A 16085-nucleotide genomic window follows, 5' to 3' on the forward strand; every position below is an offset into this window, starting at 1 on the left:
ATGAGACTTCAGACATTTTAACAATAAAACACAGATCTTGAGGAAAATAGTACCTGTATTATAAGCCATTATATAATAAATACACAACATTAATAAAAGTGAAATGCGTAACGAACATATTTGTAAATCTTTATTATACCTATATCTATAACGTGTGTTGAGGCGTGTAGGCACATGTTCGGGACGCATTAACATTTACCCGACTGTTTAAATAATTATACCTAAGCTTGTAGAAGACTTGCGCAATGAGCGCGGCTGTGGTATTCAAACTTGTGCAGGAACTTTCTAATACCAAAATTGGGCCGTTCTTTAGCCGCTAGCCGGTTCTTTGATATTATGATTGAGCTACTATTTCAATTTTAGCTTGTCAAAGTCATTTCACCTCACGATAGACAATCGTAAAGTTTTAATAATTTGATATTTTCACGTACTAGTGAACCATAATTAAGTGACACAGCAAAATACAGTAATAGGGAGTTGAGTTAGTTTATTTTCGTAGAAGCTTTTGTGACCTTGTTCTACAAAGGTCGTTGCGTCATTGCACCTCGCATCATATATTTTCTTCGTGAAAAATATCTTGTTCATCACATTTGTCGGGCAAGCACACGAAGAATTCAATTAAGTTCATGATAGGCCCTCGTGAGAATGGATTCTGATAACGCCCGCGTTTATCCCTCAAATAGGGATATCTTTTATAGTTGAACATTTCATTTGTAGTTAAATTCATGCATGCGTGCAAAATCTGAAAAATACAAAGAAAAGTAACGTTACATACAAACCAAATGGTCATAAATACAAGTGTGTGGGACACGGACCTCCGTAAAGACATATTTTATGATTGAGTGTCAGGGTGGGAGTGATTTCGGTTTCGATTCAGAATGAGCACCTAATCCTGGCTGTATCTATGTAGCATTTGGTACAGTATACTTTATTTAGTCGTTTTGTATTTATCAGTCATATCAATTTTGAAGACTTACCGAGGTACAAGTAAGGATCCAGCCAAGAGCGCAAAACGTGATAGCTTCCAGCAGTCCCAGTACATACAAGAGACCAAACCCTTCGAGCAGCAGGCAGTAGCAGGCGAAGTATATGGAAAGGGTGCAGTTGATTGCGACGCTCATCACAAACAGGAAGAACCACATTCTGTTGCGCACGCCGACACAATTGTAGATGAATGGGCAGTGGTGGTCAAAATATGCCACGCAACGCTTGCAGATGCGACAGTGTTTAGCCCTGCAGACAGAACACAGGAATAACTTTAAAGAATATAATGACTTGTAGAGAGGTACATTAACCTAGGCTTGATATACAAGTAGGTATCTACCTATAGCTAAAATATAGATACTTCAACACCCATATTTAGACAACTTCATATACCTAAGTACTTACTAAAAAAATCCTCGTTGGCTCAGTATACTAGGATTTTTTCCATTCTACTCACAAAGTTATAAAATAAATATTAAAACCTCGTAGCTACCAAAAATCCCCTAAATAATTAAGGGTATTGAGGAGAAGAGATAAAACAAAAGAACGGGGAAATACCCGAAAATATTTTCTAATGACACTGGGTAAATCTGAATCATGAATAAATCTATACCTATAGATAGTATCGATTACTTTGTTAAATACTATGATTGATATTGCTTTTAATTGATAAATTACTTAATTAAAAAGATACTAAAGAACAATTTTATATAGCTAACCTATAGCTGTCGTAAATATTCATTTAGGTAGGTAGGAATGGTACTTACTCAACTACCTATAAATGTACGTAGCAATTAGGTAATTACTACTAGGTACTAGCTGGCAAAAATAATTTTAATGCGTTTAGAAAGACCTAAGCATTATAATATACCTAGTCATTAGGTGCCTGCGTTAGGTATTTCAAGGTAGATACTTGTGGTTAGGTAGGTTATAGGTACCTACTAAGTAGGTGCCTATATAGAATTTTTAAAAAATATACCTACCTGTGCATTGCAATTAAGAATACCAGATACCTATTAACCAGGCATGAAACCGTTAATTGGGTATTTGGCACTGAAAATTTAGGCGAGACGGATTGCAGTCGCTGAAACTGTGACAGAACGCTGCAATCGGTGAAAGTGATGTCTTAAATACCTATTATAGTCAGCTACCTAGGTAAGTTCAAATGACAATGTTCCTAATGAGTTTATGTCATTATTATATAGGGATACTAGTTCTTGAATGTAACGATGTTTATTTAGGTAAGGTTGGTTTAGGGTAGATATTGAAGGCAAACACTCCCATGTTTGTCCTCTAAAGTATAACCAAGGACTGTGCCTAATGCGTCTGATTTATACCTGTTACCCTAAAATTAGTTAATGACAATAAATAACAGAATTACCTTAAAGGTCGCAGACATCGGCAAGTATGACACAATCGTGATAAAATCACGTTCCTTTTTTTCCACTTGTCATAATACGGTATCTGACGAATGGCTCTATAATAAGTTTCAGAGTTTTGAGGTATGTAGCCCGGGTCTCTTCTATTCGCGATCACCCAGCTTAGCCACATGATCGCATTCCAGTAAAGGAAACAGTAATGCGAAAGACGCAGCGTGTTCCATGTCAATGGTATGCATCTAATGACATACATAGGATATCCCCAAAGTAATACAGATATCAAAAAGAACAGTAGAGGGCCCTTAGAGTCTCCAGCGCCTCCAAACAATAGCGCCCACAGTTCAGAAAGTGGAGGCATCCAGTGTGACTTGCGTTTCATTTCCTTTTGTAACAGTTTTACAACTTCTAAGTGGCGGTGGCTCTGTGCAAGCATCAATGGCGTTTTTCCATTTTTATCGCGAGGTTCCAATTCTGCTTTGACCTACAAAAAGACAAATTCTGACCTTGGATACTTCTCGTACAGCTATTTGTTACAATTGAAAACTTTAACTAACTTACCTTTTCACATAATAATCTTACGCAAGTCAAATTGCCCGACAAACACGCCAGATGAAGTGGTGTTGAACCAAAATTATCGGTGCAATGTAAAGGTACGCCTGAATAAATTAACAAGCGTACTAGGTCCGCATGGCCCTTGTATGCAGCCCAGTGGAGGGCAGTGTCTCCGTTAATATCAGACAGCCTGGTCGCTGCCCCCATACCGAGTAGATACGCAGCGGTCGCTGTCTTGCCGTACATACAGGCCGTCATCAGTGGGGTCAACCCTGTAGAAATAAAACTTGTCATTCTGTATTAGGTATCTACTAGTAGGTACTATCATAGGTCATCATATCGTATGGTCAATGCTAATGGAATGGGATGGGACTACTTACCTTTGAAGTCAGCAGCGTTGACCGCAACTCCAGACTGCAACAGAACTTGTACTACCGACGCGTGGCCCTTGCGACAGGCCCAGTGGATCGGTCGAGGACCCTGAAAAAAATAATCACGAGTTTGTTATATAGGTACTTGTCGTAAATTCTAGGTTTATAGTTATTACAAATGTTACCTGGGTGCCTAAGCAAGAAAGATCTATGGGGGCTCCTCGTTCAACGAGATAGCGCATGACCGCGACGCTCCCGTCTAGTGCAGCCCAGTGTGCAGGAGTGTAGCCATGCTGGTCTCGAGCACTCAGCACTTCCACACCAAGCTTTTCTACTAAGCGTTCAATTTCTGATACTTCTCTAAAATAACAATAGATTAAGGTATAAGTAGGTACACGTTATTTTTTAATTGAAGTTCACAAAACAAAATATATGTAAGTTGGCATAAAATTTCTAACCCCGAACGGACGGCTTCAAAAATGAGTTGATGTAGATCAGAGTGTTGGTTGTAGCTAGTAATTGTACGAGGTGGCGCGGCTGGAGCATCTGGCGACATGGGAGAGCACGGCGGCAGAGCTTCCTCTGCTGCCATCGTGCAGGGGGGCGGCTGCGGCAGCGCCCACACGCCGCGCGCCGCCCCCGGGCTAGGGTACACCTGAACAAAGACAAATATTTCATTCTAGAACTATTGCATGCCTGTGACCACTGATCACTGAGTGCCAGTTAACCAGCTGAGCAGTGACAGAGATACCTGTATGAGAAGTAGGTAGGTATAGGTACCTATGTGTAGATGTGCAGCCTATAATTATAATTGACTTAAAAAGAAATGACATCAATGTTTCAAATATTATTGTTAATTGAAATTTTAAGTCTTAATTACCCATGTAGGTATCTAATGTAAGGGTTGAAGTTAAAGACTAAGTTAAGTAATCATGCGCGAGTTTAATGTGTGCCTGATCCCATAAACTGAGAGAAAAACATGGAGTGACCAATTTCCCTTACCTTACTACTCACGGCGAGGCCGACGCCCCCCGCCACCACAGAACCCTCTCCGTCCGCCACGGCCGTATCGCCGGCACACGGACGCACTGTGAAACTTCGTCCTATTTCCACTATTAAAAATTATAAAGAATATATTCACAAACAAAAGTAAAAACAATTCAGAGATTGCGTGACCTACGGCACCTAACACGGTTATTACTTATGTATATCGATTCTCGGTTTCTAGAGCATGCGCCTTCAATCCAGTTAGGTACTGAAACATGTGGCCCATGTAGGTACATAGTTATTATAACAAAATGCAATGAAATTATGTTATTATTTTGTTCAAACATCTGCCTATTTAATGAGTGTATGGAAGATTTTAAAATAATCGTGTTTTATTTCATTTCTTAAAACAAACTTATTTTTTATTTTCTAAATAGATGGCGCTATGTACAATTATTGAGTTTTTACAAAAAAATAGCAATAAATCTATAAGGTTTTTTGGCGTCGATAAATAATCTCAATACCTCTGTCTACTAAGAGTGTGCTGTCTGTTGCTATTTTTAACCGACTTCCCAAAAAGGATGAGGTTCTTAATTTTGCCGTTGTTTTTATGTAGGTAATATACATGTGTTTTACTTATTCGGTTCTACTATAGTTACCACTAATGTAAGCTACACTACACTACTGCTGTTTAACTGTACTTACATTTCGTGTGCATTCCATTTCAAGAAAATTAAACCATTTGTTTGATACCTATATATCCTTCCGTTTTGAATTAAGTATGAATTTGCGGTGTAATAAATGGGAACTAATTTCTTCTATATAAAGGGTGCCGGATACTGGATATTGACCAATCATGCTTGCAACTTTAATAAAATTGCAAAATATTTCTTGCAAATATGTACCTATACCTATGAACGTTAAACAATAAAAGTATACTTAACCCATTTATGTAATCTTTATCTGAAAATTATTTTATACTACAGGCACAGAATGCTGTAGGTAACCTAGGTACAGATAGGTACAACTAACATAGCAATGAAAATATTTTATAGATTTATATTTATATATATTTATAGTACCTATTATGATAATTAAATACAATTTAAAAGTTACAATTAATAATTTATTGTGATACTGCAAAATAGGCATAAAATGTTCTATTCTACATCTACCCACAATATCTTTTTTCTGTGAACATTTCACACGTTTGATCGATAAACGATAATTTTTGATATTATCTTTCACATATTACTTACACTTATCTATATTTTACATTACTTACTTATTGACTAATGACTATTTCCAGGCGATAATATAAAGTAGGTAATTAGGTACCTACTACTTGAGTAGTAGTTCAGACACCAAAACTGAAAAAAACATATTGACTAAATTTGATAGTTTTTTTTAGATTCATAATTATGTATACTACATAACTGTCCTGCCTTCTAAAAATATCAATTTTTAAACTCATATTATTATTTAAAACTACTATTCATAATGAGATTCATAAATGAAGATTAGCGCCATCTTTTGAGAAAAATGTAAAATGGTGTAATAGTTCACGCCCAACATGTGGGGCAAGTTGATTGGGTTAGAAAATTATAATATCGGTATTCTTACTACGAAACACTTACTTCACTTATCAAACATAACTGTTGTCTGATAAAAAAAGTATATATTACCATACAACTTAAAACTTTTTAATTTTATAATTACATTATGTTCATGAGTAAATTGGTAGGTACTAGCTAATATTAATTATTTTTAATTATAGCAGAATTAAATCACCATTTGCTTAGAAAGGTAGGGCACTATTATTGTAAAAAATAGGACAAGGTAAATAAAATCAAAACACATTTTAAAATTGTGAAAATGAACTTTAATTCAGCAAATTTTATACTAAATGTATAAATATGATATAATCTAGATTTCGTTTTCACTACCTAAATAGACATCATGTTATAAAAAGTGTACAACTAAAACTAGTAGCTGATTAAACATCTCAATGTGGCTTATCAATTAGTTAGATCTTGTAAAAGCACTTTCTTTAAAATGGTTTTATTATACTTAAATAATAAGATTAAAATAATGAAAGCATTACAGCTCAAAACTGATGTTGAACTTCCAAACAACAATCATATTCAATACAATCTTAAACTTCTACTAAACTTGAAACTTTAACGAGCAAACCGAATAAATTATTATTCATAAACAAACTTAACAATGTCGATAGCTCAAAATAATAAAATATTTTCAACAAGAGTCAACTGACTGCACATATTATGGTTAAGGTGTACACAAAATTCAGAAATCGGGACTATTTTATATGCAATATTTGATAATGCCAATTAATTAGGTATTGTTTTTGTCTATTTATTACTGTATTGATATTGTAAAGTTTATTAAGTCTTTCACATAAGCATTATCTCTTCTGGGTCTTGAAACTAACCGAGAGAGGTTGGCCATGAAGAACATATCCATTCAGTGCTTGTATTGCCATCGCAGCTTGGTCATAATTTCTCATCGTTACAAATCCAAATCCTTTACTCTTATTAGTTGAATGATCCTTGATTATCTTAACCGATACAATAGCACCATATGGACCGAATAGCTGCCACAGAGTTAATTCTTCCACCTCCGGAGCAATATTATAAATGTATATAGACCATGTACTCGGAGAATTGTGATCTCCAATGGCATTCATATGATTTATCCAATGATAAGGTCGCACAAGAGGATTTTTGGGAAAGTTATTATTATTATTTTTATGTTTATTAGGGTTACTCTTATTAGCATACTTAACAGTTAAAGGGTGTAGAAAGCCAGGCGGTGTGGTGCCATTTATGTTCTGAATGGCTCTTTCCGCTTCATATTGGTGTTCATATAAAACAAATGCTATACCTGCAGCTATACGAGAATTAACTATTTTACCAAATTGTGCGAATAGTCCATGTAAATCCTGCAAGGTCAGTTCATTAGGCAGGTTACATACGTAGAGGTTCCAGTCAGCTTCAGGTTTCGAAGGCGGTTTCAACTCCGGATTGAGAAGTGCATGCGACACTTTGAGAGTCTTATTTTGCATTAGAAGTCCGTTAAAAGCCTTACGTGCCTTGACTGCATCCTCGGGACGAGAGTACTCGACGAACCCATAGCCTCGGTTTGCTATCAACTTACAACTTTCCAGTTTACCCATTGTTGAAAATAGTGAGAACATCATATCCTGGGTCATGACTTCAGGAATGTAATTGACGATAAGTTTGGTGGGTGATTCGTCCGGCCCAAATTCATTATTTCCTTGACAATTACCGTCTTGACACGATTCCGACATTTTTTAATTGTTGTCGGTGAATGACATTTCACTGTAGTGTTGCGTGTTTTCTTAGGTACGTTCGGAAATAAGCACGTTATAGTGACGTTACCTTTGTCTATGCATCTTATTAGAAAAAAAAAATAGAATTCTAATAAGAATACTATTTACTCCTTTAATTATAAATTAAATTACCTTAGTTATTTTATGTAGGTAATAATAATTTCATCAATGAAGATAATTAGAAAATAGCTATTTGAAATATTTGCAATAAACTTCACAAGAAACACTAAATTATAATATAGGCTTAAGGCACGTTTAAACGTTTACTTTATTTGATTAATATATGTCGACCTGCTTCTGCCATCTGCCAGCGGTTTCGTCATCGCTCCCGAGGGATAAAATTATATGTTATTCCAGATCCTAATCTACCCCTGTTTCAAATTTCAACTCGATATCTTCATCCGTTTCGACGTAAAGGAGTAATAAACAAACATACAATCTTTTGCATTTATAATATTAGTAGGATAATACAGAAATTGGTCAGTAAGTCAGTATTGCAATGGAAAAAGCTTTACCTGTAATATTGAAACGATTATATTTTGTCGTTATCTGCTTATCCATGTCGATACTACCGCCCGGATGCTGTATTTAATAGTTCTGAAATTCGACAGAATACCGCTAGTATTGCTTTTAAAATAGTCATATACTGTATTATATAATTTACTAAATATTCAATTTTATTTTTGACTTTCTTCTCTTGTAGACTACTAATTGCAAATAAAATACCAAGTTTTCAAGCAGAAAACTATCTGATCTAGAGATGGGATATTTTTATGGATTTTTTCAGTATTTATCCAAAAACTTACTAGGGAGGTATTAAAATATAACAGCGCTAGTAAGGACAACTCGGCTTTTCGTCCAATAGAAAAGCAACTACTAGAATATCACTCTATTGGACGTACAAGTTTTGACAGCTACAATGATTGGACAAACTGAACTTGCTAGATTAGCGCCATCTATTGAGCAAAAACCAGTACGTCCCATTTGATAATACTCAAAATGGATATATTCTGTACTTCCCCATTTTGAGATTTTTTTTCGAAAATTAGCTCAAATTTGTAGGCGGTATGTTTCGATACAATAAAATCGATCATTGCCTTGATAATAATTTGTTACCAGTCACACCGAAAGTTTCAGTTAAATCTTAAATTAATAGAAACAGTGTAATGTAATGAAAGAAAACAAAAGACATCATTTGCACCAATAGCTATATTTTTTTGCATATAAGTACATCACCACTATATAGGCAAACTATAAAGTTGTCACATTCGAGATAATTATTTTGAAAAGATTGTACACAGATCTGTAGTTGCACAACAAAACAGTAAAACATTTTAACAAGCTACCACTAATTAATTTATAACATACATTAATATGGTATTTTTTAGTTGGAATAAATTATTTAATAACATGCTCTGATGTTCGTCAAACACATTAAATTTTTTTAACAGTAACCTTTGTATAGCTATAAATAAATAATTACGACCCGTGCAGACAATACCTGGAAACCAAGTGAACAGTCTCTAGCTGTTATCTCTTCTAAGATATATAGCTAAGAACATAAACACTTGTCCACTAAGTCAGTGCGTGTACAACAGAGATAGCATTCTCGATTTATTATATTTATTTTTAATTGAGATGTTATAATGCTGATTCGTAGTCATTTAACAGATTCAACACACAAGCTAAAGAACATTTAAGCACAAAGTCTTCAACACCAAACACATTGAACTACATAAGCACCCTTTATAAATGCATAATATATTATATTTTTTTAACATCATGAAGATTAAAATATTCGATACTGTACATTTTCTCATTTATAAAACTTATTTCTTAATTAATGTGCTGTAAATAGATTTCAGATCTAAAAGAACTAAACAAGGATTTTAAAGTTAAATAACAAAAATAATTTAATAATCACATATAAAAATAGTAAGGAACTATAATCACAAAATAAAAATACCAAAAGGTATCTACATTATAAATAGGCCTATGATTTAGGCTATCTCCAAGGTAACAGTGGAATGTAAATAAATTATATATACTTTTCAATAAGCTGATTTCAATTTACGTCCAGTACGTAGATACAATTTTAAATTAGAGCTAATCCACAGACACACACATTTAATAGCGTCACCACATGGCTAGTTGGCTCATGCAAGTGTTTATCTAAAAAGTTTAAAAGTAATACCCATCTCAATATTTGTCAAAACACATCAATACTTAAAAGGACCAATATAAAATAAACATTTAAAAATAAGCTGAGCTTGTCAATTAATCAACACCTATAAGCTAATTAAATATTTGTATAAAGCAAAATATTGTGGAACATTTACTACACACAATTATTGTCATGATTATCATATAAAACCACATAAAGTATTATAAAACTCTTTGGTTAACATTTAAATTCTGTTAGTACTGATTTGGTTTGTTTAGTAAGAAAAAAATATATTCTTTACATTTATAAATGTACCAAAAACGAATCCCGTGAATCCGAAAATGATGATTACTATATCTTTCCACAACTTCCAATTATTTTGTCCGAGTTGGTCAGGCCAGAACGTCATTATTTCTATAAGCGGTGGAAAGATTAGGGCAAGTGCTGAGCTGCTGAACGCTCCCACCAATGATATTATACCACTCAAGTTTGGAATCAGTGCTGCTGCCAAAACTGCAATAGATGATAATAATAATTACTTACATCTGTAATGATAGCATATTGCCTATCATAGGTCACTTAATATGTAACTACACAAAGTGTAGTGGTATTTCCCCACATCATTATTATTTATTTAATAAATATTCAAGGTGAAAATCAATATTTGCTTGATAAGATTGACAGCCATGTGGCAAACATATGAATAAGGTATACTCATATTATATTTACATTCATTTTATAACATAACCATTTGTTTTAGTCCAAGCGCGATAAACTTTGCACCAGACATACTACAATTAATCTATGCGTGCTAAGATAAGGATGCTGTGAGGTAGAAGATTTAGATGAATAAAACCAACTTACATGTTATGGAAAATAGCACAAATCGCGTAACTGCTTCACCGTATTTGAGACTTTGTTCTGAAGTAAGTTTTGACTTTATATAAGGCCAAACTATGTTCATAGGTACATAGAACTGTAATCCATATGATAAGAAGATTGAAGCTGCCATAACTGCCCGGACACTTTGAGCTAATCTAGAAGTAAAAAAAATAATGTATTAATATTGTTGTTGTAAAAATTTAAATATCATCTAGAGATAATGACAACTTACAATGTGTTTGGCAAATTGAGCGTTATGCTACCTTGCACTCGTTCGCCATATTTAAGGTACCCGAAAAATCCAATACCAGTATATAATGCGGCAACTATCACCATGCCAGTGTTAAGCACACCATTCCAGCCACCAAAGGCCTCTGGGGTTTTCATATTGTTTTCTAAAGGTAAAACCTGCAATACGGAATTATTATTAATATGCGGTATAAACCGTTCCTAGACAGATAAGGAAAAAAATAAATAAAAAGCTTAATTAGTAATTGCAGGTCATTATTGCAGGCTATCGTGAGATAAATGTGTATAAATGTTTGTGTCAGTCTGAAGTACCTTCTATTTAATGCAGTACGGATGGACAAGAAGTTATAATACTTTGCAAGAAACCTATTACTGAGCACATAGTCTTTGAATATACAGTATATTATACTGTATATAGTATGTATAAAAACAAATTCTGTATGGTTTGCCATCATAAGTAGTGGTGATATTTATGATATATGTGTAAGCAACTCAGTTTTACATCTAAAGGCTTATGCGTAGCCAACGAGACCAGTCAGGGTTTAGAGGTACCAAAGGTACTACATTTTTAGTGGACATGAGTGAGAGCGTTTGAATGAATACCCATTAATATAGAGATCTTGAAATTACGTCACTCAATGCGAACTTATGGCGTCATATTGCTGCATCGCTACCGAAGTATGTCATGGGAGTGACGTCATCCGGTCGTTATTTAAGCTATATCAATTACATTCTACGATATCATGATATAAATGTGGGCGGACCATAGTGCTCCCAACTCATGATATGCTTTGGATTAATATTCGTATTTACGGCCTGGTACATAAACAATTTATTACCGCTCATTTGAATACCTTCTACATTTTTGGGGTTCAATACAGGTTGCTAGAATAACCAGTATGTTTATGTTACCAGTAATAATATGTTTATTCAAACTTATTATTTTATGTCGATATTATACCTATATGTTGATTCATTCAACTATCCGGTTAGGTTAGTGTACCAGTATAGGTAGGTACATCTACAGTCCTACACATAAATTATTGGTATAACGCCGTTTCAAATCTCTCGATTTATTGAACACATCCGGTTATTTCTAAATCTTAACCACAATATAACTGTTATATAGGTAGTCACTATGTAAGTACGTATGTAGTTTATTTTACAATTTATAATAGGTACCTATTTTTAGGTTTGTGGGTAGTCGTACATTAGAATTAAATATTCCAGTCCACTATTACGCGATAAATGATTATTTATAGACTTTATTAATTTATTACTTTATTGGCAGAAATAAATTAAAATATCCTGAACTTAACCAATTCGAAAACTTTTTTCGACAGAAAAAATAAAAAAGATACGTTGTCGCACACTAGGATATTTTCCTGTGTTGTGAGTAACGTTTACAAACATACAAGTGCACAGACACATGACACCCAGACCCGGAAGTACAATTTGTGTATCACATAAAAAGTTGTTCTGTGCGGGAATCCTGTTACACGTTGCTCGTCAGCCGCCACGCTAACCATGCAGTATAACAATTAATGATGATGTTAAAGCTTTTTGGAAGGGGAGGCGGGGAGAGAGGGCTGGTAATGGTCAATCACAACGCAAGTGTGTGCCAAGCCAGTTTTCTGTAACTGCCGTCGTATCATTCGGGTCGTACCGGTCCATTCGTGGCGAAGCATGGCTCTGCCACGTAAACGCCTAATGAGATCAATCATATAAGCTTTTTTTTGAGGGGGGAAAATCACCAATGACTTCTTCCGCCCGGGTTGAGGCCTTCCTATATCTGCTTTAAACCGGAGCGTGTGCCGGAGCCCAGGTAGGTTGTCTGCAGCTCCGGATCATATAAGCCTCGAACAGTATCTAGCATCAGCATGGACCTACTTTTATTAGATCTAGCTATGTAGGTACTTCGCCTCACCGTTACTTTCGCCTATTTGCGTCTCAAAGTCCGACTACATTTTTGCGGTTGACTCGAAGCATAAACACTATTGCGTTGAAATATACGGTAGAACCATAGAACTAACTTATCTAGATAACTCATTTAGATAATACGAATGAACTGCAGCTTTTCACAATAGTATTGATTTTCCAGACCTAGTACTATTTTTATGTATTTAAATGCGCATAGCATGTAGCTCATGAAATTAATATGCTTAACAGACGAACTGAACTAGTTCATGGCTGCTATTGCTATTAGTAATGTCGGTACTACATACAATGCATATCGTAAATATAAATCAACTGGCGTATTAATAAGTATGCTATCAAGTAGCGAATTTTGTAAAACTAGTGAGTCCTTGTGTGAATCATATTCATTTCAAGTATTGTAAATTGCTTATACACATATATCACTACCACTTTGACACAAAGAGAGAATTAGACAATAAAAGTGAACTTACCACTCCTATTCCTTCAAATGCATATATAGCTGTACCAAAATATAAAGGTATCTGCTGCCAAGTAGAGAATGCCTTCACTGTATTTGTAGGAGGCAAATCTTGAAGTATATAGTAAAATGTTATCACAAGGCCCCAAGCAGTCATTATGGAGGCAACCAGGGAGACTGGTGACAGATACTTTAAGTTCTTCACCATAGCCAGTGCAAATATTGGTAAATATAATAAAGCCAAGTACACATGTACATTTAAGTTAACATTAAAAAAACGCATTGTATCTTGAAGGTTAGTGGCCACAAACAAAAAGTAAACACAGCAAAATCCCATTTGTGTTATTACCAAAAATACACTGACAATATTCCTGAAACAATACATATTGTCATAAGTGTTGTTATACAGACTGTACTAAATTATAGAGGTAGGTACTCAATTACTCATGCCAGGCATGCATCCTGATTATGTTATCTACAACAACTCTCACCGAAAACATTATCTCTAAAAAGTTCAATAACTTCTCAAATACTGCCGAGTAAATATTATATTAAGCTTGGAGGAAATCATTTAAATTGTTTAATTAATTGAGGTGTAGAGATAAGGAAATTTCATAAAATATGTCTACTTATCAACACAAAGTTATTGTTTGCTAGCAAGTCTGTTCAAATCTCAATTGTATAATTAAGACAAATATGTAAATTGTTTACGAGTGATATTCCTACATGATAACCAATAGACCTAATTAATAGGATAGGAAATTTTCTCTGTACTACTTAACTACACATTTAATTAAACTAAACTGTTCCACATCTAGTTTGGATTTTCCTACAGATACAATAAATTATCTGCTTTGCTAATACTCTTGATTATTCAATTACATTGTTTTAGTAATGAGATGGCATATGGGTATTCAGATGCTTCAATGTAAATCTATAAATCAATATAAATATATATTCAGTAGATATTAATCAAATTGAGTGCAATAAGCAAAGCAAGTGGTGAGCTGATTAGATTATATTATGTCAGTGTATGTAATAAAAAGTAATGGTTAAACTAAAACTATCTACTAACAACATAGTATCAAGTATCTTGTACTAAGCAGCAATTATATATTGAAATTTATATTTTTTCTACTGTTCAGCTTTTATCCCACTTATTAAGTATACTAGCAAATCTTGATAAAAAGGTTTGGGTATATGTAAAGTATCAATAAAATATTTACAAAGAAAACCATTTGCTATATAAGAGTATAAAAGCAAAATTATTTTAGTATAAGCTTAAAAGAAAATATAGATGATTTCACTTACTTCATAGTTTTAGCATATGGCCTTAAAGAAACAGGTCCTGATGCAAAGGAATCTTCTACAACTTCAGAGAAACTTAGCGCTGGTTTTTGACTGCGGATGCAGAGCTCATGTGAACATTTCACTAGCATATGCATACAATGTGTGCATATTGCGCCCATGATTAGTGTTCCAAAAACCCCTAGGAAGAAAAACATTTTAGTTATTATGACACAAGTATTGAACACAACAGAGACAATATCTGTGATTTGCTCACTAATTCGATTCCTGGGTTAGTCCGGAAGTATCATTTATATATTGATATTTTCTGATATATAAAATTTCCTCAGGCCTAATATGCCTATATTTTACAGTCTATCTATAATTTGGGTCTTCATATTACACAAGACTCAATTATTATTTGGATTAAGTTGTTATAACTATACAATTTAGCTAAAATACAATTTTAACTAATTTTGGGCCTAATAAAAAACTAAAATGTGTGATAAAACTTAATAATACATAATAATATATTATAGTAGTATATAATTATCATCAAACAGTCAATATTATATTAGAATTTATTTGAATCAAGTAACCACAATTAATTTATAAAATAAAAAATAATTAGGGTAGGTAGTATATTAGTTGCATCAAGAATATTTATTTGAGCTAATTAGGGGATGAAATTGTTTGTGTGTATTTTCTGGTTTTACAAAATAAAATAGTCTTAGTATTCATCAATTTACAAAATTTTGTTTTTGTTCAACAGTTAATATTTATAAACAAACTAAAAATTATCAATACTCACCAAGTATTAGCCCAGCATTTTTAAAAGCATCTGGCATTGCTAAAATTCCAGTTCCTATATTTCCTTTTAAAAGGTGGATTAAAGTATCGAAGTTGGAAGTTGGGTGCTCCAAACATCTTTCCGACGCCGGGTGATAGTCTCCTTTGGGTTTTTCACTATTACTCAAAGGTGATACTGGATCTGTCACTAATTCTACTGTTTGTTCAACACTTTCAATGGAATTGTTAGGTCCAGTGAGCAGTGGTTGCTTTTCATCGTTCATTATTTTATTCTATACTTTTATGCTTATATGTACTTTAATAAATATTACGCAGAGCCATACGCCTCAGCCGCACAATCACCTTATCAAAATGGATTGAATTGTATTCAAGTGATCAAAATTTGAAACGAGCGAGATGTCGTCACCGTGACATAGATTAATAGAGATGAGACTTTATGAGAATACTAAATTTTATTTTAGCTTTTAGTTTTAGTTATTCGAAATCTTTAAATAATACTAACTGGTCTATATTATTTTATAAACAGTTAGAGAGAAATTGATATTTTGAAATTATGATAATTTTCATAACCGAACTAATCCACATTCATCAGAACTCCATCAAAAAGAAAACTAATCACACTGAAAATTTTGAAGTTGCTCTTCTCTTTTCA

At 33.8% G+C, this 16085-nt stretch overlaps 4 protein-coding genes across 4 annotated transcripts in view; all 4 read right to left on the reverse strand.

The window, feature by feature from the left end:
• LOC118265206 (ATP synthase subunit delta, mitochondrial) overlaps positions 1 to 16085 on the reverse strand; it is a 122446-nt gene that overhangs the window by 24130 nt on the left and 82231 nt on the right. The gene's annotated exons all lie outside the window — the stretch shown is intronic.
• Positions 38 to 4516, reverse strand: LOC118264950 (uncharacterized). The gene is made up of 8 exons (XM_035577621.2): positions 4289 to 4516; positions 3745 to 3941; positions 3472 to 3646; positions 3296 to 3395; positions 2922 to 3187; positions 2366 to 2844; positions 978 to 1233; positions 38 to 742 (listed from the first exon to the last, which is right to left on the reverse strand). The coding sequence occupies exons 2-8, from the start codon at positions 3876 to 3878 to the stop codon at positions 551 to 553; spliced, it is 1602 nt and encodes a 533-aa protein (XP_035433514.1). The 5' UTR covers positions 3879 to 3941; positions 4289 to 4516; the 3' UTR covers positions 38 to 550.
• LOC118265447 (ELAV-like protein 2) lies at positions 6133 to 7648 on the reverse strand. The gene has a single exon (XM_035578322.2). The coding sequence runs from the start codon at positions 7602 to 7604 to the stop codon at positions 6699 to 6701; it is 906 nt and encodes a 301-aa protein (XP_035434215.1). The 5' UTR covers positions 7605 to 7648; the 3' UTR covers positions 6133 to 6698.
• On the reverse strand, positions 8838 to 15855 carry LOC118265088 (proton-coupled amino acid transporter-like protein pathetic). The gene is made up of 6 exons (XM_035577800.2): positions 15435 to 15855; positions 14648 to 14825; positions 13350 to 13707; positions 10925 to 11100; positions 10675 to 10847; positions 8838 to 10323 (listed from the first exon to the last, which is right to left on the reverse strand). Exons 1-6 carry the CDS (start codon positions 15694 to 15696, stop codon positions 10085 to 10087), a joined length of 1386 nt encoding a protein of 461 aa, XP_035433693.1. The 5' UTR covers positions 15697 to 15855; the 3' UTR covers positions 8838 to 10084.

The sequence above is a fragment of the Spodoptera frugiperda genome, chromosome 28 (genome assembly GCF_023101765.2).
Source record: "Spodoptera frugiperda isolate SF20-4 chromosome 28, AGI-APGP_CSIRO_Sfru_2.0, whole genome shotgun sequence".
In the NCBI taxonomy this organism is placed as follows: Eukaryota; Metazoa; Arthropoda; class Insecta; order Lepidoptera; family Noctuidae; genus Spodoptera; species Spodoptera frugiperda.